The sequence below is a fragment of the Hyla sarda genome, chromosome 8 (assembly GCF_029499605.1).
Source record: "Hyla sarda isolate aHylSar1 chromosome 8, aHylSar1.hap1, whole genome shotgun sequence".
Lineage (NCBI taxonomy): Eukaryota > Metazoa > Chordata > Amphibia > Anura > Hylidae > Hyla > Hyla sarda.
The window spans coordinates 228,135,191-228,158,935 of NC_079196.1; the positions used below are offsets into that span (position 1 = coordinate 228,135,191).

The 23,745-nt window shown below is 47.7% G+C and overlaps 1 protein-coding gene across 1 annotated transcript in view; it reads left to right on the forward strand.

Moving 5' to 3' along the window:
• The window catches only part of KAT8 (lysine acetyltransferase 8), a 30,435-nt gene that overhangs the window by 3,343 nt on the left and 3,347 nt on the right, over window positions 1-23,745 (forward strand). Inside the window, exons 2-8 of the mRNA XM_056533855.1 lie at window positions 14,646-14,898; window positions 16,152-16,226; window positions 16,323-16,498; window positions 18,961-19,014; window positions 19,117-19,281; window positions 22,946-23,176; window positions 23,254-23,347. Coding sequence (XP_056389830.1) covers window positions 14,661-14,898; window positions 16,152-16,226; window positions 16,323-16,498; window positions 18,961-19,014; window positions 19,117-19,281; window positions 22,946-23,176; window positions 23,254-23,347 — 1,033 coding nt within the window. The 5' untranslated portion in view covers window positions 14,646-14,660. The remainder of the gene's footprint in view (window positions 1-14,645; window positions 14,899-16,151; window positions 16,227-16,322; window positions 16,499-18,960; window positions 19,015-19,116; window positions 19,282-22,945; window positions 23,177-23,253; window positions 23,348-23,745) is intronic.

A 23,745-nucleotide genomic window follows, 5' to 3' on the forward strand; every position in this document is an offset into this window, starting at 1 on the left:
CAGGAGGTATATCCACGACATACAGGAGGGGAAGGCAGCGATGTCCAGGGGGTACATCCACTACATACAGGGGGAAGGCAGCAATGTCCAGGGGGTACATCCACGACATGCAGGTGGAAGGCATCTATGTCCAGGGAGTACATCCACGACATACAGAGGGGAAGGCAGCTATGTCCAGGGGGTACATCGACGACATACAGGGGGGGAAGGCAGCGATGTCCAGGGGGTACATCCACGACATACAGGGGGGAAGGCAGCGATGTCCAGGAGGTATATCCACGACATACAGGGGGGGAAGGAAGCGATGTCCAGGGGGTACATCCACGACATACAGGGGGGAAGGCAGCGATGTCCAGGGGGTACATTCATGACATACAGGGGGAAGGCAGCAATGTCCAGGGGGTACATCCACGACATACAGGGGGGAAGGCAGCTATGTCCAGGGGGTACATCCACGACATGCAGGTGGAAGGCATCTATGTCCAGGGGGTACATCCACGACATACAGAGGGGAAGGCAGCTATGTCCAGGGGGTACATCCACGACATACAGGGGGGGGGAAGGCAGCGATGTCCAGGGGGTACATCCACGACATACAGGGGGGAAGGCAGCGATGTCCAGGGGGTACATCCACGACATACAGGGGGGACGGCAGCGATGTCCAGGGGGGGACGGCAGCGATGTCCAGGGGGGGACGGCAGCGATGTCCAGGGGGGGACGGCAGCGATGTCCAGGGGGGGAAGGCAGTGATGTCCAGGGGGGGAAGGCAGCGATGTCCAGGGGGGGAAGGCAGCGATGTCCAGGGGGGGGAAGGCAGCGATGTCCAGGGGGGGGGAAGGCAGCGATGTCCAGGGGGGGGAAGGCAGCGATGTCCAGGGGGGGGAAGGCAGCGATGTCCAGGGGGGGGGGAAGGCAGCGATGTCCAGGGGGGGGGAAGGCAGCGATGTCCAGGGGGGGGAAGACAGCGATGTCCAGGGGGGGGAAGGCAGCGATGTCCAGGGGGGGGAAGGCAGCGATGTCCAGGGGGGGGGGAAGGCAGCGATGTCCAGGGGGGGGGGGAAGGCAGCGATGTCCAGGGGGGGGGGGAAGGCAGCGATGTCCAGGGGGGGGGAAGGCAGCGATGTCCAGGGGGGGGGAAGGCAGCGATGTCCAGGGGGGGGGAAGGCAGCGATGTCCAGGGGGGGGAAGGCAGCGATGTCCAGGGGGGGGGAAGGCAGCGATGTCCAGGGGGGGGGGAAGGCAGCGATGTCCAGGGGGTACATTCATGACATACAGGGGTAAGGCAGCAATGTCCAGGGGGTACATTCATGACATACAGGGGGAAGGCAGCAATGTCCAGGGGGTACATTCATGACATACAGGGGGAAGGCAGCAATGTCCAGGGGGTACATCCACGACATACAGGGGAGAAGGCAGTGATGTCCAGGGGGTACATCCACGACATACAGGGGGGAAGGCAGCTATGTCCAGGGGGTACATCCACGACATACAGGGGGGAAGGCAGCGATGTCCAGGGGGTACATCCACGACATACAGGGGGGAAGGCAGCTATGTCCAGGGGGTACATCCACGACATACAGGGGGGAAGGCAGCTATGTCCAGGGGGTACATCCACGACATACAGGGGGGACGGCAGCGATGTCCAGGAAGTACTAGGAATCGACCGATATCGTTTTTTTTAGTGCCGATACCGATAATCGGTGGAGGTTAGGGCCGATAACTTATACCGATATTCCGGTATAAGTTATCGGCTATTTATCCCCCCTCGACACCGCTGCAGGTCATTGATTTCAGGGGTGTGGAAATTTTATAAAAAACGACTTGTCCACGGGACTAAAATGGAGCAAAATCTACTTGTCCCTCATGACGATCCACTTGTCCCGGCCAATTTTCGCTTTTACGCTCTGATTTTTTCCTCCTCGCCCTATAATAGCCATAACTACCTACTATAATGATACCTACCTACTATAATGATACCTACCTACTATAATGATACCTACCTACTATAATGATAACTACCTACTATAATGATACCTACCTACTATAATGATAACTACCTACTATAATGATACCTACCTACTATAATGATAACTACCTACTATAATGATACCTACCTACTATAATGATACCTACCTACTATAATGATACCTACCTACTATAATGATAACTACCTACTATAATGATACCTTTTAATTTTTCAATAACATATTCTCCGAACCAAAAAAAAAATATATATATATACATTAAGGGAAGTGAAATTGAAATAGTAAAAGATAATTTTGCAGATTTGGTGTTTTTTCTTTTCTGCGCCATTTACCTTGTGGTTGAGGTAACATGTTAGTTTTATACTTTAGGCGCCTGGTTACAGCAATACCAGATTTGTATCGTTTACGTCATGTTTGACTAATTCTGAACTTTTTCTAATTTTTTTTATTTGCCATTTTTTAACCCCTGCAGCTTTATTTTTTTTCCGCATACCAGGCTGTATGAGGGCTCATTTTTTGCGCCATAATCAGTTTTTTGTATCGGTACCATTTTGGCATTGATCTGACTTTTTAATCGCTTTTTAACTTTTTTTTTTCTGGGATATTATAAAAATTTCAAATCTGTGGTATGGTATTTTTATTACATTTACAGTACGGGATACATAATGTTATATTTTAATAGGTTGTACAATTACGCACGAAGCGATACCAAATATGTTTATTTTTATTATGTTTGCATGTTTTTATATAGGAAAAGGGGGTGATTTGATGTTTTAACATGGAAGGGGTTAATGCAGCGGTCTTCAAACTGTGGCCCTCCAGATGTTGCAAAACTACAACTCCCAGCATGCCCGGACAGCCAACGGCTGTCCTGGCATGCTGAGAATTGTAGTTTTGTAACATCTGGAGGGGCACAGTTTGAAGACCACTGGGTTAATATGTGTCTTTCAAACTTTTATTAAAACTTTTATTTATTATTATTATTTTTTTTTACACTTTATTAGACTTATGAGGAATCATTAGATTCCTCATACAGAGTAATAGATTCTATTGAACTCCATTGATCTGTGAGCTCTGTGATCCATTGATAGAGCCTGGTCCAGCCAGGATCTATCAATGACAGAGCCGGGACAGGAGGAAGCAGAAGTAAGTCCTCCGGCTACCTCCATAGTGGATCGCCCCCCTGCGATCACGCTGCGGGGGGGGCGATCCACCCCACTAGCCCACCAGGGAGCATTCACATGTCCCTTTAGACGCCGCTGTCAGCTTTGACAGCGGCGATCTAAAGGGTTAATAGCCAGCCGCGGCGATCGCCGCATGCTGGCTATTAGCGGCGGCCCCCGGCTACTGAGAACAGCCGGGGGCTGCAGAGTATGGAGTGGGCAGGAATCCCGAGCCCGCTCCATACTCCCCTGTGAGCGCCGCATACAGTCTCCCCGTGCAGACGTGCGGGGAGCGAAGGCAGAGGACGCAGGTCTGCACGGGGAGAAATAAGCCACGCCCCCTCATATCCCTCCCCCCCCCGCACGTCTGCAGAGCAGGGGAGAGAAGACAAATACTGTACACAGCTTCTCATCTCCCCTGCTCTGCTTCGGAGGACACAGGCTGCAGAGTATGGAGCGGGCAGGAGTCGGGAGCCCGCTCCATACAAACTGCAGATCCGCTGCACTTGTCAGGTCAGGCCCTGGTTGCCCGAAGCCGGGCTAAGGGCCGGACAAATTCACCTGCCCGGCGCCCAAAACTGCTAGTCCCGGGCGTCGGGCGATAGAAATTCCACATCGCTGGATTTAAAGCGGGCGCTTTAAATCAATGCACTGCAGTGGCTTTTGCGGGGCCATAGGCCGCCGCCACCACCCGCTTCTCTCTCCTCCCTGTCAGGGTGGTCCGGGCCATCCATCCTTCCTTCCTGTAGTGTCCGGCGGCATTCCGGGTGGAGGGTGAACCGGTCCGGGCTGTCCTTCTTCTCCGGGTGTCCTCTTCTCCACTCCGGGCAGGCTCCGGCCTATTACGCTGCATAGATGCTGCTGCGCAGTGACGCCCGTGCGCAGCAACGCACCTGACGTCACGGCGTAGCGGCGTCTGTGCGGCGTACTAGGCCGGAGCCTGCCCGGAGTGGAGAAGAGGACCCCCGGAGAAGGACAGCCGGACCGGTTCACCCTCCGTCGGACACTACAGGAAGGAAGGATGGATGCCCCGGACCACCCCCATTACGGGTAAGTTTATTTATTTTATTTTTTTATTGACTCGGAGGGTGGGGGAGGGGCCCGACCGGTATAGCGGTATGGGCAAAAATCCATACCGGTATACTGCCCAGCACTACGGTGAGGGGTGCAACGCAGTGGGTCGGGGGGGGGGGGCGGTCGCAGTGCGGGGGGCGGGGCGGGGCATTATCGGCAAGGTAATTGCCGATACCGATAATGCCCAAAATCGTGATTATCGGCCGATAATATCGGCCATACCGATAATCGGTCGATCCCTAGGAAGTACATCCACGACGTCCAGGGGGGAAGTCAGGAATGTTTAGGGGGTACATCCACGACGTCCAGGGGGGAAGGCAGGGCTGTTTAGGGGGGGTACATGTGCAACGTTCAGGGGGGAAGGTAGCAATGTTTAGGGAGGAAGGTAGCAATGTTTAGGGGGGTACATCTGCAACGTTCAGGGGGGAAGGCAGCGATGTTTAGGGGGTACATCTATGATGTTCAGGGGGCACATCTATGATGTTCAGGGGGCTAGGCAGCGATGTTTAGGAGGGGGGTTTATCCACAATGTTCAGGGGGCTAGGCAGCGATGTTCTGGGGGGTACATCTGCAACGTTCAGGGGGGAAGGCAGCGATGTTTAGGGGGGTACATCTACGATGTTCAGGGGGCTAGGCAGCGATGTTTAGGGGGGGGTACATCTACGACGTCCAGGGGGGAAGGCAGCGATGTTTAGGGGGTACATCTACGATGTTCAGGGGGCTAGGCAGCGATGTTTAGGGGGGCGGTTCATCCACAATGTTCCGGGGGGGGAAGGCAATGATGTTTGGGGGGGGGGGTACATCTGCAACGTCCAGGGGGAAGGCAGCGATGTTTAGGAGGTATGTCTGCAACGTTCAGGGGGGAAGGCAGCGATGTCCAGGGGGGGACGGCCATGACGTTCATGGGGGACAGCTGTGACATTCATGGGGGAAGGCAGTGATGTACAGGGGTGGGGGGCTGTGACAGTTACGGGTGGGTGGGGATTGTAACAAGAGCAACATTCAGGTGGAAGGAGAGGCAGTGTGACACATGGGGGGGCAGCCGCGACATTCAGTTATCAAATATGGTCCCCTCGAAATACAGAATTCGAAGGGTAAAGTGTCCGCTGCGGAATTACATTAGATAAAGGTCCTGACATGATCTGAACCTCATTGAGAGAAATCTATAGGATAAAGATCTGTAGACTGTGATGTCATGAGAAGCAAGAAAAACTCTGTCCTGTTCCTGGAGCCAATCTATGACTACATGACCCGTGTGGATGGTGCATTGTCCTGCTGACTGTCTCCTTCTGACAAAGAGGAAACAGCCAACATGAAGGATGACTTGGTCTTCACAATGCTTAGAGAAGGTGTCCTGCTGTCCAAATGTCCATCCACAGGTATCAAAGGAGCTAGGGTGTACAGAGAAAAACATCCCCCGACCTCACACACTATTAAATGTCCTCCACCAGCCTGAACCTGCCAAGAAGGAGGCATCGATTCTTACTGCTTGTACCAAATCTTGCCCCTCTATCCACATGGTGCCACAGAGATCTGGATCCATGTAACCAGCCTTGTTTCTCTACAGAAATATAGATCCATCTGACCAGGCCATGTTTCTCTATAGAGATCTGGATCCTTCTGACCAGGCCATGTTTCTCTATAGAGATCTGGATCCATCTGACCAGGCCATGTTTCTCTATAGAGATCTGGATCCATCTGACCAGGCCATGTTTCTCTATAGAGATCTGGATCCATCTGACCAGGCCATGTTTCTCTATAGAGATCTGGATCCATCTGACCAGGACATGTTTCTCTATAGAGATCTGGATCCATCTGGCCAGAACATGTTTCTCTGTAGAGATCTGGATCCATCTGACCAGGCCATGTTTCTATATATAGATATGGATCCATCTGACCAGGCCATGTTTCTATATATAGATATGGATCCATCTGACCAGGACATGTTTCTCTATAGAGATCTGGATCCATCTGACCAGGCCATGTTCCTCCACAGAGATCTGGATCCATCTAACCAGGCCATGTTTCTCTATAGAGATCTGGATCCATCTGACCAGGCCATGTTTCTATATAGAGATCTAGATCCATCTGACCAGGCCATGTTTCTCTATAGAGATCTGGATCCATCTGACCAGACCACGTTTCTCCACAGAGATCTGGATCCATCTGACCAGGCCATGTTTCTATACAGAGATCTGGATCCATCTGACCAGGCAACGTTTCTCCATAGAGATCTGGATCCATCTGACCAGGCCATGTTTCTCTATAGAGATCTGGAGCCATCTGACCAGGCCATGTTTCTCTATAGAGATCTGGATCCATCTGACCAGGCCACGTTTCTCTATAGAGATCTGGATCCATCTGACCAGCCCATGTTTCTCCACAGAGATCTGGATCCATCTGACCAGGCCATGTTTCTCTATATAGAGATCTGGATCCATCTGACCAGGCCATGTATCTCCATAGAGATCTGGAGCCATCTGACCAGGCCATGTTTCTATACAGAGATCTGGATCTATCTGACCAGGCAACATTTCTCCATAGACATCTGGACCCATCTGACCAGGCCAAGTTTCTCCACAGAGATCTGGATCCATCTGACCAGGCCATGTTTCTATATAGAGATCTGGATCCATCTGACCAGGTCATGTTTCTCTATAGAGATCTGGATCCATCTGACCAGGCCATGTTTCTCTATAGAGATCTGGATCCATCTGACCAGGTCATGTTTCTCTATAGAGATCTGGATCCATCTGACCAGACCATGTTTCTCTATAGAGATCTGGATCCATCTGACCAGGCCATGTTTCTCTATAGAGATCTGGATCCATCTGACCAGGCCATGTTTCTCTATAGAGATCTGGATCCATCTGACCAGGCCATGTTTCTCTATAGATCTGGATCCATCTGACCAGGCCATGTTTCTCTATAGATCTGGATCCATCTGACCAGACCATGTTTCTCTATAGAGATCTGGATCCATCTGACCAGGCCATGTTTCTCTATAGAGATCTGGATCCATCTGACCAGGTCATGTTTCTCTATAGATCTGGATCCATCTGACCAGGACATGTTTCTCTATAGAGATCTGGATCCATCTGACCAGGACATGTTTCTCTATAGATCTGGATCCATCTGACCAGGACATGTTTCTCTGTAGATCTGGATCCATCTGCCCAGGCCATGTTTCTCTATAGAGATCTGGATCCATCTGACCAGGCCATGTTTCTCTATAGAGATCTGGATCCATCTGACCAGGCCATGTTTCTCTATAGATCTGGATCCATCTGACCAGGACATGTTTCTCTATAGATCTGGATCCATCTGACCAGGCCATGTTTCTCTATAGAGATCTGGATCCATCTGACCAGGCCATGTTTCTCTATAGATCTGGATCCATCTGACCAGGCCATGTTTCTCTATAGATCTGGATCCATCTGACCAGGCCATGTTTCTCTATAGAGATCTGGATCCATCTGACCAGGACATGTTTCTCTATAGAGATCTGGATCCATCTGACCAGGACATGTTTCTCTATAGAGATCTGGATCCATTTGACCAGGACCATGTTTCTCTATAGAGATCTGGATCCATCTGACCAGGCCATGTTTCTCTATAGAGATCTGGATCCATCTGACCAGGCCATGTTTCTCTATAGAGATCTGGATCCATCTGACCAGGACATGTTTCTCTATAGAGATCTGGATCCATCTGTCCAGGCCATGTTTCTCTAAAGAGATCTGGATCCATCTGACCAGGCCATGTTTCTCTATATAGATCTGGATCCATCTGACCAGGCCATGTTTCTCTATAAAGATCTGGATCCATCTGACCAGGCCATGATTCTCTATAAAGATCTGGATCCATCTGACCAGGCCATGTTTCTCTATAGAGATCTGGATCCATCTGACCAGGCCATGTTTCGCTATAGAGATCTGGATCCATCTGACCAGGACATGTTTCTCTATAGAGATCTGGATCCATCTGACCAGGACATGTTTCTCTGTAGAGATCTGGATCCATCTGACCAGGACATGTTTCTCTGTAGAGATCTGGATCCATCTGACCAGGACATGTTTCTCTGTAGAGATCTGGATCCATCTGACCAGGACATGTTTCTCTATAGAGATCTGGATCCATATGACCAGGTCATGTTTCTCTATAGAGATCTGGATCCATCTGACCAGGTCATGTTTCTCTATAGAGATCTGGATCCATCTGACCAGGTCATGTTTCTCTATAGAGATCTGGATCCATCTGACCAGGTCATGTTTCTCTATAGAGATCTGGATCCATCTGACCAGGCCATGTTTCTCTATAGAGATCTGGATCCATCTGACCAGGCCATGTTTCGCTATAGAGATCTGGATCCATCTGACCAGGACATGTTTCTCTGTAGAGATCTGGATCCATCTGACCAGGACATGTTTCTCTGTAGAGATCTGGATCCATCTGACCAGGACATGTTTCTCTGTAGAGATCTGGATCCATCTGACCAGGACATGTTTCTCTGTAGAGATCTGGATCCATCTGACCAGGTCATGTTTCTCTATAGAGATCTGGATCCATCTGACCAGGTCATGTTTCTCTGTAGAGATCTGGATCCATCTGACCAGGTCATGTTTCTCTGTAGAGATCTGGATCCATCTGACCAGGTCATGTTTCTCTATAGAGATCTGGATCCATCTGACCAGGTCATGTTTCTCTATAGAGATCTGGATCCATCTGACCAGGTCATGTTTCTCTATAGAGATCTGGATCCATCTGACCAGGTCATGTTTCTCTATAGAGATCTGGATCCATCTGACCAGGTCATGTTTCTCTATAGAGATCTGGATCCATCTGACCAGGCCATGTTTCTCTGTAGAGATCTGGATCCATCTGACCAGGTCATGTTTCTCTATAGAGATCTGGATCCATCTGACCAGGTCATGTTTCTCTGTAGAGATCTGGATCCATCTCCTCGTGTCTGCTCTCCATACAGGGAAGATACAATAGTGAGAGGCATAAGGGCTGTAATACACAAGCTATTCAGAGGATATAGATCATTCCACATTGTGCAGCAGAAGGCAGGGTGTCTTAGGCACCGTACAAATTCTCCCCACCGCAGGGCAGGACAGAAATGATTGGCTTCATCTACAGCAATGTTCTCCAACCTGTGCCCCTTCAGCTGTTGGAAAACAACTACTGCAATGATGCTGGGAGTTGTTGGGCAACAGCTGGAGGGCCACAGGTCTGCGAACACTGAATTCTAGCATATGCAGGTTTGTGCAGATCCGTAGTTGTCACTCGGTGTATTCCAGAATTGGATTTAGGACAAAAAAATATGCAGCAGAAATTGTAGTCGGACTCTCAGATTTTTAACTCTATATGCAGTAGAGCAGTGGTCTGAAACTTTGGCCCTCCAGATGTGGCAACAGTTTTGCAACATCTGGGGGGCCACAGTTTGAGACCACTGTTCTGAATTATATTACCCCCCCCAAACGTCTTGGCTGTCCACCTTGGACGTGGATATCGCTGCCTTCCCCCCCCTGGCCATTGTGGCCGCCCCCTGCTGAATGTCACATGTGAAGCCCCCCCCCCCCAAACGTCGCATACTCCAATCACATTCTATAGATCTGGCAGAAAGCTCTGAATCAGTGGTCTCAAACTGAGGCCCTCCAGATGTGGCAAAGCTTTCCAACATCTGGAGGGCCACTGAAGTAGAGTTTCCTCTGGTTTCCACATGGGATGTTATTTTTCGTAACACAGATTTTAAATTCCAATTGAAAACAGCGGGATGATTATTTAGGCCGGGTTCAGTCATCATAGACATCAATGGACAGGACCTGATGAATTGTGACCTTTTCATTGTACAGGGAGTCGGGGAGGCTGATGTGTGTCCATCTCCTGGTGTCGCCTCTTACTGTCCTCCTGTCTGTTCTGAGAAGAAAGGCATTACTGGGAAATAGGCCTGCACGGTATATCGCAATCCCAATCGAATCGCGATTATTGGGGATTGCGATATTTTCATTTGGCCTTTAGCAAAATCTGACGATTACCTGCTTGAACGGCCCCGGCTCATACAGCAGCTCGCCCCGGCTTCCCACGGCCTTGCGGCGGCTCTTCCCGGCATGACTTGGCAGAGGCTCGGCACAGCATTTTGCAGCCCTGCGTCGGCTTAGCCGGCTCCCGTACCGTTCGCCGGGCTGTGGCTTCCTCCCAGCGCTCTATGGTACAGCAGGAGCCGCGTGGGAGGAAGTAATGGGGGGGGGGCAGCTTTATGAGGGAAAACAGGGGCAGTATGAGAGAATAACACGGGCTATGTGAATTTCATACAGCAGTTCCCCTCATATAGCTGGTGCCCCTCCTACAGTCTCTCTTCCCCATATATAGCGGGTCCCCTTCACTCCTAGAGTCTATGTTCCCCCTCATATAGCTGCCCCCCCCCCCCCAAAGACATGTCTCTCATTTATCCCATTTTCTCCCTCATATAGGTGATCCACCTCATATAGCCAATGTCCCCCCTAATACAGCTGGTCCCTTCCCTATAGCCTCCCCCCTCATGAAGCCGTCCCCCCTCATTTCCTAAAGCTAATTCCCCTCATACCCATTCCTTTCATTTCATATTATTAAATTAGGCTATTGGCTATATGAAATGGGGGGATTTCACCGTTTGTTTGTTAGATCGCAATCATATGTCAAAATCGCAATATTTCTCTCCATAATCGCACATTTTCCCCATATCGTGCAGCCCTACTGGGAAATTATCTGTACACAGCAGGAAGTCTCAGATTAGATTTATCCATAGTGGCCAGAATGGAAACTGCAAGATTTCAGGATTTTTCTAATTTTCCATCACCAAAAATGTAAAAAAATATATGTTTGCTATGTTCATACACGGAGAACATGCCGGCGCTAGGACCACGCGAAAATGCACAATCTCCATAGACGACAATGCATTTCCAAGCGGAATTTGTCCAGTCCTCAATTTGTTTCCATGTATAGAAATCTTCCTCCCGTCCAGTGTCTGTAATACATCAGTCTGCCTGTAGGTGGAGCTGTAGGTTTGTGTAATGTCTGCGCTGCGAACTATACACGAGGATTGCGGATCTGTCATCCCTATGATTTGTATTGAATTATCGCCTCTCTATCTATAACCACCGAGCATAGAGGCTTATTAGCGCAATTTATAAAATAATTCCACCGTATTTCTGTTTCAAGAGGACGAGTTTACTGGTGGGAGGAGAGTGTTAATAATTTTATTTATTTTTTCTTAAAGGGGTTATCCAAGAATAGAAAAAACAGCTGATTTCTCCTGAAGAAAAGCCCCATGTCTGTCCCCAGGTTGGGTGCGGTTCTGCAGCTCCGTTCTATTGAAGTGCATGAAGTCAAGTTGTAATACCACACACAACCTGGGGACAGACAGGGCAAGGGTTTGGGAAGAAATTAGCTCTGTTTTTCTATAACCCCTTTAAATTTTTAGGCAATTGCCTTTCTGATATGACAGTAGTTTCTGTCCACAGATTCCTGTTTGCATCACAGGGAAGTTGAATCCGTTCTGACTCTGTTCACACAGCTAGGATCAGCGCTGATTTCCACATACAATCTTAGTAAAATTTGACATCAATCTCGACCATTTTACGTCCACCCACATTTCACTTTCCCCTCCAATTTGACAACCACACACCCCATTTCACATCCACTCCCACCATTTCATGTCAATCTCTCCATTTCATGTCCACACCCCACCAATGTCATGTATATCCACTTTTTATGGTGTCGGGGTGGAGGGGCCTCGGTCCCCTGTAGTTCTGCCCCAGATCCCATTCTCCTCCATGCAGTCCTGGTGTCTCCTGTTCTTTCTTCTTCAGAGATAAGCAGCTGGTTGCACCTATAGGACCTTCCTACTTAGCCAATCACTGGCTTGACACATGACACTGCTGTGACCACTGACTGGCTGTACGGGAAGGTCCTGAAACCGTCGGGAGCACAGAGAAGACACCGCAGAAGAGAACGAAATATACGGCAGACCTATAAGCGACCTGGGCTAGGTAAGTATCACTAGACCCTACTAGGCACACGCAGGGTCTCGGGCCGGGCTGCCACGGAAATTCAAATGCTCGTCAATAATCACCGAATCGCAGGCACGGTATTGCAGAAATGGCAAATGGCATATATCCCCAATCGATTATTTTTGCGATTAAACTTTTAGGCCTATTATAAATGATCAGGGAAGAGCTGCGGAGCCCGGAGGCACCAGATTAGCCGCTTTCTCCTTTTTGCTGGTTTCGGGCCTCTGCTGCAGGGGTGGATGGGAAACTGTAGTTGTTGTTATTTGTAATTGAGCTTTATTGATCATCACGGTGCAGGGCTGGGAGCAGCACACAATCCATACAATTATATAGGGCCCAGTACAACCTGCAGCCGGGTCCCCAGTCTTATTCTTGACTTTGATGACGTGTGATCCGCGTCCCGAGACGCCTTCGTTTACCATCTGGCTGCGCTCTTGAGGCAGTTCTGTTTACTCAGGGTGTGCATAATGTAGCTGTGGTTTTTCTTTACACACTATGATGACTGACCTATTCACGTGTGTGGGGAATTCTTTTGTTCCTTTTGTGTAATTTGCTAATTTACAGCACAATTACATTGCATTATTCTTCAGTCGCACCCGCAGCAATCAGAGTTCTGCTCATTCCCTGTTGGCTCTGAGGCTACAGAATATGAAATCTCCTGTTTTGGTTTTGTACTGTATTTTTGACATCTGAGCAAAATAAAACCGCATTTTGTACGATACAATCAAACCCCTATGTGCAGGCAGTTATTGCACTTTTTTTTTTTTTTTTGGTGTTGAAAAGAACATGTACAATGCCAACCCAGCTCTCACCTCTTGGATGCACTTTATCCTGTACAGACGGCCTGGTGCGGGGCCCACAATGACAACGTGCATCTTGCATAAAAACAATTTGCGTAACAAGTTGTGTAAAAGTGTCCCCCAAAAAAATATTCAATTAGTTAAAGGGCTACTCCGCCCCTAGATATCTTATCCCCTATCCGTTAAGATGTCTGATCGCGGGGATCCCGCCGCTGGGGACCCCCGTGATCTCGGCTGCGGCACCCCAGACATCCGGTGCACGGAGCAAACTTTGCTCCCTGCCAGATGACTGGCGATGCGGGACGGAGGCTTGTGACATCACAGCCATGCCCCCTCAATGCAAGTCTATGGGAGGGGGCGTGACGGCCGTCACGCCCCCTCCCATAGACTTGCATTGAGGGGGTGTGGCCATGAAGCGCTGCACCTGATCCTCTAAACGAACGCCGGGTGCAGCAGGGAGATCGCGGGGGGTCCCCAGCAGCGGGCCCCCACAATCAGACATCTTATCCCCGATCCTTTGGATAAGAGAGAAGATCTCTAGGGATGGAGTACCCCTTTAAAACCATGAGGTACACACAACACAGAACGATCTGACATGTTTTGGTCGCAAATTACCTTTAATTATAGACAGATCCTACATACTCCGGTCATCAGTGACCTCAATCATAGGTCTACGAGAGGTCCACATAGAGATGAGCGAACTTACAGTAAATTTGATTCGTCACGAACTTCTCGGCTCGGCGGTTGCTGCCTTTTCCTGCATAAATTAGTTCAGCTTTCAGGTGCTCCCGTGGGCTGGAAAAGGTGGATACAGTCCTAGGAGACTCTTTCCTAAGAATGTATCCACCTTTTCCAGCCCACCAGAGAACCGGAAAGCTGAACTAATTTATGCAGGAAAAGTCTTCAACTGCCGAGCTGAGAAGTTCGTGACGAATCAAATTTACTGTTAAGTTCGCTCATCTCTAAGTCCACACAACACAGGCAGATCCAAAATGTTTGTCATCAATGATCATAGATCCAGGAGAGACCCACACAACACAGACTGATCCGCCATGTCTGATCCGTTTCTATGGGACGCTTGTACGCTGGACAATCCCTTTTCTATGCAATTTATTTTATTATTTTATTGTGTGTTTTCACTGGTTTTTCAGCTTAGAAGGTCGTGCACCTTATTTATGATTGTTCTTCTGCTGTTCTATTCTATTTTATTTTATTTAAAAAAATTTTAGTTTGCACTCGCTTCATTTTTTTATTTTTTTGCACTTTGAAGGAACTTATTGTGCTCATATATGCAATTATCGCCTGCATAAAAATAATTTTTGTGCTAGTGTAATCCACTATCCTGGTGGCGCAGGATGTGGGAAGTTTATTGAAAATACACACAATTTATAATGTTGCGTCAGCAGTTTTTCAAATTAGACACAGAAACTCCACTGCGACCGCAGATAAAAAGAAATATTGTGCAAATTTTCTCGCAAAATGATAATCCCCATTGTATTAAATTCCCATTTGATTTGCTGGTGCTTTGTGGTCCGTACATTTACGTATATATTTTTCTCTTGCGCACAGTTTCTAGTGGTGGCGATGGACGATTCTGTTCCTGAAGAACACAAATCAATGGCAGTAGGAGCTGGGGAAAACCAGCATGATCCTCTCCCACCCCAAGAAGATGGCCTGGATCATGGGAGCATCAAAGAAGAAGAGGACGATGAGGTGGTGTCCGGAGGGGAAAGCGGTTCTACGGCCACAGGAGGGAGAGACCCGGAGGTGACAGTAGAGATCGGCGAGACCTACCTGTGCCGGAGAGCAGACAACACCTGGCGTAAGGACCAGAGGCGGCAGAATGTTTTATTTATGGGGGGCGCGGGTCAGGAGAATGGGGTCCTCTGCAACCAATTCACTAATGTATTGTTTATGAGAAAAATCCGGGGGGGGGGGGGGGTGCCTATTGCCTCTAGTCTGTCCTGTGAGTGCACATAGATAGAGATATATCTATATCTATGTGTAGCAATAATAATATCTTTATTAGAAATACTACATACAGTGACCCCTTGACTTACGATGAAGGCAGCATCAAAATACGATGCTTTTTTATGTCGAGGCCATCGCATAAACGGCTATCCGGCAGCGCAGACTGCTTCAGCTGACACCGGATAGCCGTTTAGCTCCGGTAATGTCTCTTACCTGTCCTCGGGGCTCCGGCGCGTCCTCTTCGGGATCCCCTGCATCGTCGGCGCTCTACGTCGTCGTCATCATGTCGCTGCGCACGCCGTCCCGTCATCCAATAGGAGCGGCGTGCGTAGCGCGGTGATGGCGGCGACGGAGAGCGCGGATGCCGGGGAAGCAAAGGCCTTGCCGGAGCGTCGGGGACGCGGCAACCAGGGACGGCGACATCCAGGGCAGCGGTGACGGTCCGGAGCAGCGGGGACAGGTGAGTACAACTTCCTCTAACAGTGGTCTACAACCTGCGGACCTCCAGATGTTGCAAAACTACAACACCCAGCATGCCCGGACAGCCAACGGCTGTCCGGGCATGCTGGGTGTTGAAGTTTTGCAACATCTGGAGGTCCGCAGGTTGTAGACCACTGTCCTATACTTTACATTGCACGGATCCCTCAACATACGATGGTTTCAACAAACGATGGTCCATTTGGAATGGATTACCATCGTATGTTGAGGGACCCCTGTACATATAAAATTACATTAAAAAGAAGGCGATTGACATTAGAAAAAGGGTCTTACCCGGGACTGTTGTATTGCTAATAAAGATATTGTTATTGCTACACTTTTTCTGAGTAGCTCCAATTCTTCTTGGTGCATATATATTTAATAGGAGCTTACATTGGCCATACTCATTCCTGCATTGGGAGATTCCCATGATTATTATCACTATTATACGGGTGTTGTATATGTACAAGGGACATAGTCACATGTTTATATGATGGGTATACATTAGGGACATGCTTGTGCCCTCCTCCCCCCTTTGAAAAGGTAGTCTTGTACATGTTGCTGTGAGTGGTATTTATATTTATATATATATATCTGTTGTAATAAAGCAACTTGTGTCATTTCCAGATTCTGCGGAGGTGATCCAGTCGCGGCTGAATGAGCAGGAGGGTAGAGAAGAGTTCTATGTGCACTACGTGGGCTGTAAGTAGACACTTTTATGTAGATTTTGGCCACTGTCATATCCTTGGGGCTGCGATGTGATGGTTTTTGTTCTTCTGCTCCTCTCTTTTTCCCTAGTTAACCGTCGTCTAGACGAATGGGTGGATAAGAATCGCCTGGCGCTGACCAAGACGGCAAAGGACGCAGTTCAGAAGAACACGGACCAATACTTGAATGAACTGTCCGAACAGCCGGAGAGGAAAATCACCAGAAACCAGAAGAGGAAACACGATGAGATTAACCATGTGCAAAAGGTGAGTCTGAGTCTGCCACATCTGCGGTTGCTATGTATGGGCAGTAGCGTAACTGCTCTGACATCCACTGCTCATCGGGCTTCCAAATAGTTCTACCAGATACTTTACACGATGCTAGAGACAGAGAGCATTGGTTACGAGACAGTCTGAGAGCATTGGGGGAACCGCCTGCTACTACCTGTACAGTGTGTGCTTGGCTACTTCCCGATGCTCCGTCTAGCTCTTATATTTACGTCCTGCGCCGACTCCCGCGATATGAAGCGGGATCGCGCCGCGATCCCGCATCATATCGCGTCGGTCCCGGCGCTCATCAACGGCCAGGACCCGCGGCTAATACCACACATCGCCGATCACGGCGATGTGCGGTATTAACTCTTTAGAAGCTGACCGCCGCTTCTAAAGTGAAAGTGAAAGTGACCCGGCTGCTCAGTCGGGCAGTTCGGGACCGCCGCGGTGAAATCGTGGCCTCCCGAACAGCTTGCAGGACACCGGGAGGGCCCTTACCTGCCTCCTCGGTGTCCGATCGGCAAATGACTGCTCCGTGCCTGAGATCCAGGCAGGAGCAGTCAATCGCCGATAACACTGATCACAGGCGTGTTAATACACGCCTGTGATCTGTGTAGAAGATCAGTGGGTGCAGTGTTATAGGTCCCTATGGTATAACAATGATCAGTATAAGAGATCAGTGTGTGCAGTGTTATAGGTCCCTATGGGATAACAATGATCAGTATATGAGATCAGTGTGTGCAGTGTTATAGGTCCCTATGGGATAACAATGATGAGTATGAGAGATCAGTGTGTGCAGTGTTATAGGTCCCTATGGGACCTATAACCCTGCAAAAAAAAAGTAAAAAAAAAAAGTGTTAATAGTCATTAAGGTCATTTAACCCCTTCCCTAATAAAAGTTTGAATCACCCCCCTTTTCCCATAAAAAAATAAAACACTAAAAAAAAAAAAAAAACATATGTGGTATCGCCGCGTGCGTAAATGTCCAAACTATAAAAATATATCATTAATTAAACCGCACGGTCAATGGCGTACGCGCAAAAAAATTCTAAAGTCAAAAAAAGCGCATTTTTGGTCACTTTTTATACCATTAAAAAATGAATAAAAAGTCCGATCAAAACACAAATCATATCGATAAAAACTTCAGATCACGGCGCAAAAAATTAGCCCTCATACCGCCCTGTACGTGGAAAAATAAAAAAGTTATAGGGGTCAGAAGATGAAATTTTTAAACGTATACATTTTCCTGCATGTAGTTATGATTTTTTCCAGAAGTGCGACAAAATCAAACCTATATAAGTAGGGGATCATTTTAACCGTATGGACCTACAGAATAATGAGAAGGTGTCATTTTTACCGAAATATGCACTGCGTAGAAACGGAAGCCCCTAAAAGTTACAAAATGGCGTTTTTTCTTCGATTTTGTCGCACAATGATTTTTTTTTTCCGTTTCGCCGTGGATTTTTGGGTAAAATGACTAATGTCACTGCAAAGTAGAATTGGCAACGCAAAAAATAAGCCACAATATGGATTTTTAGGTGGAAAATTGAAAGGGTTATGATTTTTAAAAGGTAAGGAGGAAAAAACGAAAGTGCAAAAACTGAAAAATCCTGAGTCCTTAAGGGGTTAAATAGGTACTCCGCCCCTAGCCATATTATCCCCTATCCAAAAGATTGGGGATAAGATGTCCCACCGCTGGAGACCCTGCGATCTCCCTGTTGTTCTTGGCGTTTGTTTAGAATGTCAGGTACAGCACCGGATCGCTGGAGGCCTGTGACGTCAAGGCCGCGCTCTGCTTGTGACGTCACGGCCACGCCCCCTTAATGCAAGTCTATTGGAGGGGGCGTGATGCCAGATGACTGGCGGTGCGGAAACAAGTGATGTCAGGGAACCCCACCCTCGTGACGTTACAGCCATGTCCCCTCAATGCAAGTCTATGGGAGGGGGCGTGACAGCCGTCACGCCTCCTCCCATAGACTTGCATTGAGGGGCGTGGCCGTGGCGTCACGAGCGTGGCATGCCCGTGATGTCACCAGCCTCTGCACCGCCAGTCATCCGGTACGGAATGAAGTTCTCTCCGTTCATCGGATGTCTGGGGTGCCGCAGCCGAAATGAAAGCCCATAGACCTCTATGGGATTCCGCACTCCCATTCACACTTCTGAATTTCCGCTTGTGGGAATGGGAGTGCGGAATCCCATAGAAGTCAATGGGAATTCCGCAAGCAGAACTTCCCTTACAGCCAAGGAAGGTGTATGTCCAGCTTTACGACACATTTTCCTGCAGATAGCATGGGCTTGGGGGGACTGATTGTTTTGTCGTAGCGGAAGCAATGGGTCATCGGCTTATTCTTTTGTAGGGGGCCCATAAATTCAGTGCAGGTGTGAAATCAGGTCACATGACCCTCCACTCGGCCATGTAGGTTTTTCTAATTCCAGTTTCTCCTATTCATTTCCAGACATACGCAGAGATGGATCCCACCACAGCCGCCCTGGAGAAGGAGCATGAGGCGGTGAGTGACGGCGAGCGCCGATGTCTGGTGACATAAGTCACTGCGCAACTTTGAAAATTGCTGCCAACTTCCCTATGTTTGTTTTTATGTTTTAATCTCCAGATCACAAAGGTTAAATATGTAGACAAGATCCACATTGGCAACTACGAAATCGACGCATGGTACTTTTCTCCGTTCCCAGAGGATTACGGAAAGCAGCCAAAGCTGTGGGTGTGCGAGTATTGTCTGAAGTACATGAAGTTCGAGAAGAGTTATCGCTATCACCTGGTGAGAAACTCCAGTTTTATCTGTCTGACCAAATTTCTTTTTTTTTACACTTTTCTACTCAATAATACCATAGTATAACCTGCGAAACCAAAAAAAGATGTAGAGTCATGGCCGTAAATTTTGGCGCCCCTGAAATTTTTCAAGAAAATTTTAATATTTCTCACAGGAAAGGATTGCAGTAACACATGTTTTGCTATACACATGTTTATTCCCTTTGTGTATATTGGAACTAAACCAAAAAAGGAGGAAAAAAAGCAAATTGGACATAATGTCACCAAACTCCAAAAATGGGCTGGACAACATTATTGGTACCTTTGAAAATTGTGGAAAAATAAGATTGCTTCAAGCATGTGATGCTCCTTTAGACTCACCTGGGGCAAGGTGTGGGCAATAAAAAAATCACACCTGAAAGCATAAAAAGGAGAGAAGTTCACTTAGTCTTTGCATTGTGTGTCTGTGTGTGCCACACTAAGCATGGACAACAGAAAGAGGAGAAGAGAACTGTCTGAGGACTTGGGAACCAAAAGTGTTGAAAAATATCAACAATCTCCAGGTTACAAGTCCATCTCCAGAGATCTAGATTTGTCTTTGTCCACAGTGCGCAACGTTATCAAGAAGTTTGCACCCCATGGCACTGTAGATAATCTCCCTGGGCGTGGACGGAAGAGAAAAATTGATGAAAAGGTGTGAATGCAGGATAGTCTGGATGGTGGATAAGCAGCCCCAAACAAGTTCCAAAGATATTTAAGCTGTCCTGCAGGCTCAGGGAGCATCAGTGTCAGCGCGAACTATCCGTCGACATTTAAATGAAATGCTATGGAGGAGACCCAGGAGGACCCGCTATGGAGGAGACCCAGGAGGACCCCACTATGGAGGAGACCCAGGAGGACCCCGCCATGGAGGAGACCCAGGAGGACCCCTCCATGGAGGAGACCCAGGAGGACCCCACTATGGAGGAGACCCAGGAGGACCCCACTATGGAGGAGACCCAGGAGGACCCCACTATGGAGGAGACCCAGGAGGACCCCACTATGGAGGAGACCCCGGAGGACCCCACTGCTGATACATAGACATAAAAAAGAAAGACTACATTTTGCCAAAATGAACTTGAGTAACCAAAATCCTTCTGGGAAAACGTCTTGTGGACAGATGAGACCAAGATAGAGCTTTTTGGTAAAGCAGATCATTCTACTGTTTACCGAAAACGTAATGAGGCCTACAAAGAAAAGAACACAGAACCTACAGTGACATATGGTGGAGGTCAGTGATGTTTTTGGGCTGTTTTGCTGCCTCTGGCACTGGGGGCCTTGAATGTGTACAAGGTATCATGAAATCTGAGGATTACCAATGGATTTTGGGTCGCACTGTACAGCCCGGTGTCAGAAAGCTGGGTTTGTGTCCGAGATCTTGGGTCTTCCAGCAGGACAAGGACCCCAAACATACATCAAAAAGCCCCAGAAATGGATGACAACAAAGCGCTGGAGAGTTCTGAAGTGTCAGCAATGAGTCCAGATCTAAATCCCATTGATCACCTGTGGAGAGATCTTAAAATTACTGTTGGGAAAAGGCGCCGTCCAATAAGAGACCTGGAGCAGTTTGTAAAGGAAGAGTGGTCCAACATTCCGTCTGAGAGGTGTAAGAAGCTTATTGATGGTTATAGGAAGAGTGGTCCAACATTCCGGCTGAGAGGTGTAAGAAGCTTATTGATGGTTATAGGAAGAGTGGTCCAACATTCCGGCTGAGAGGTGTAAGAAGCTTATTGATTGTTATAGGAAGAGTGGTCCAACATTCCGGCTGAGAGGTGTAAGAAGCTTATTGATGGATATAGGAAGAGTGGTCCAATATTCCGGCTGAGAGGTGTAAGAAGCTTATTGATGGTTATAGGAAGACACTGGTCTCACTTATTTTTTGTTTGACATTATGTCCAATTTGCCTTTTTTCCTCCTTTTTTGGTTTAGTTCTAATACACACAAAGGGAATAAACATGTGTATAGCAAAACCTGTGTTACTGCAATCCTTTCCTGGGAGAAATACTTCATTTTCTTGAAAAATTTCAGGGGGGCCAACATTTACGGCCATAACTGTATATATTTGTGGGATTCATTTTTTTTTAGATTTTGGGGGCTTTTGTTTTTATGCAATGCATTTTACAGTAAAACTGGCATGTTCTCTTCATTCTATGGGTCAGTACGATTACTGCACCCATTTCTTTTAGTATATTACTGTTAAATTGAAACTTAAAACAAAAAAAAAAATGTTCAAAATCACCAAATTTTGACCCCTGTAACTTTTTACTTTTTTTTTGGTTAAATATACTTGTGACCAAAAATCAGCAATTGTGGTGTTTCATATTTTTATGTTATTTATTCATTCATTCATTTATTTATTTTAATAACGGGAGCAATAACATTTTAAAAGTCTGGATATTTCCACAGGTAGGTTGCTTTTTTTTTTTTTTTTTTTCATTAACTTTTTTATCTAATAATCTGGAAAGGGGTATTCATTAGAATTTTTATTAGGGTGTGTGTGTGTGTTTTTATTTTTTTATTTTATTTTTTATTTTTTTAAACAAAAACATTTTTATTTATTTATTTTTTACACTTTGAGGGAGATTTATCAAAACCTGTCCAGAGAAAAAGTTGCTGAGTTGCCCATAGCAACCAATCAGATTGCTTCTTTCATTTCTAAAAAGGCCTCTGAAGAATGAAAGAAGTGATCTGATTGGTTGCTATGGGCAACTCAGCAACTTTTCCTCTGGACAGGTTATGATAAATTTCCCCCTTTGTTCCTCTAGGGGACTTTTATAAGCAATCATATTAGATTGCTTGTACTGATAAATGCTATGCTATTGCATAGCGTGGATCAATTAGATCGGTGCTCTGCTAGATCAACCTGCCTGAGGTATATTAGAGGCCTCTGGATCTATAGTGACAGATCGGGCATCTCAAAGGACTGACACCTGTCACTTTTAAAAGATGTGATTGCTATTGATTGTGGCATTTAAAGCAAATCTGTCGTCAGTATCACCCGCGCTAACCTGCCATACAGGCTACTGATCAAAATGATACTTACTGTGTCCTGAACCATCCAGCCATTCCACCTTAATTCCTTGTTTTCTGTATATTCAAATTAGGTCCTTTAAGCATGGGCGGAGCTACGACTCGAGCACCAGGCACCGTCATCTTCTCTGGCCGACTCATGCATATTCATAATCCCCGGCCGTTTTACTGTATGGCTCATGCGCTACCGCAACCTGCCCGGCGAAGATTACATCAGATTGCCCGATGCTCGGGTCATAGCTCCGCCCATGCCCCAAGGACCTAATTTGAATATACAGAAAACAAGGAATTACGGCAGAATGGATGGACGGTTCAGGACACCGTGAGTGTCATTTTGATCAGTTTCACCCGCACTACAAGCCTGTATGACAGGTTAGTGCGGGTGATACTGATGACAGGTTTCCTTTAAGGGGTTAAATGACTGACATCGCCCACAGTGTATGAAGTGAACCGCATTAAGGGGTTAACCATCACTAGAATGTTTTACGTACTCCATGATGTAAATGCTGATAAATAAAGTGCAGTATATCCCGGAGCAGATGCAGACCAGAGCTCTGGCCTTTTTGTTCGCCGGCTTCACGTTAGTTCTGTGTGTGACCCTCCAGGGCCTGTGCCAGTGGCGGCAGCCTCCAGGGAAGGAAATCTACAGGAAGAACAACATCTCCGTGTATGAGGTCGATGGGAAAGACCACAAAATCTACTGCCAGAACCTGTGTCTCCTGGCCAAGCTCTTCCTGGACCACAAGACGCTGTACTTCGACGTGGAGCCGTTTGTCTTCTACATCTTGACTGAAGTGGATCGGCAGGGAGCGCACATCGTGGGGTATTTCTCTAAGGTAACAAGAAATGAATTGCAAAGCTCCGCTCCATCTTCTGACCCCAGGGGTGACTGACCTGAGCCGTGTCATTACAGGAGAAAGAGTCTCCAGATGGGAACAACGTGGCTTGTATCCTGACCCTGCCTCCTTACCAGCGACGCGGCTATGGAAAGTTCCTCATTGCGTTCAGTAAGTGATTTCACCGTCGCTGCTAAAGTTTCTTAAAGGAAAACGGTCAGCAGAGTCACCCGCACTAATCCGTGGTACTGGCTGGTAGTGCGGGTGACGCTGATTAAAACGATGCCTTCCATGCTCAGATCTTCATTATTGCGATTCAGTGTCACGGGCGGAGTTATGATGGCGGCCTCGGGCACTGTGACGTCAGCGCAGTTCGTTCAGCGCTTGGCCTGTTCTTACGTATTCATACAATCCCCTCCGCTTCCCCGCTCTATATTCACTCCTACTGCGCATGTGCTGATGATCCAAGATGGCCGCGGCCATCTTGGATCATCAGCACATGCGCAGTAGGAGTGAATATAGAGCGGGGAAGCGGAGGGGATTGTATGAATACGTATGAGCGGGCCGAG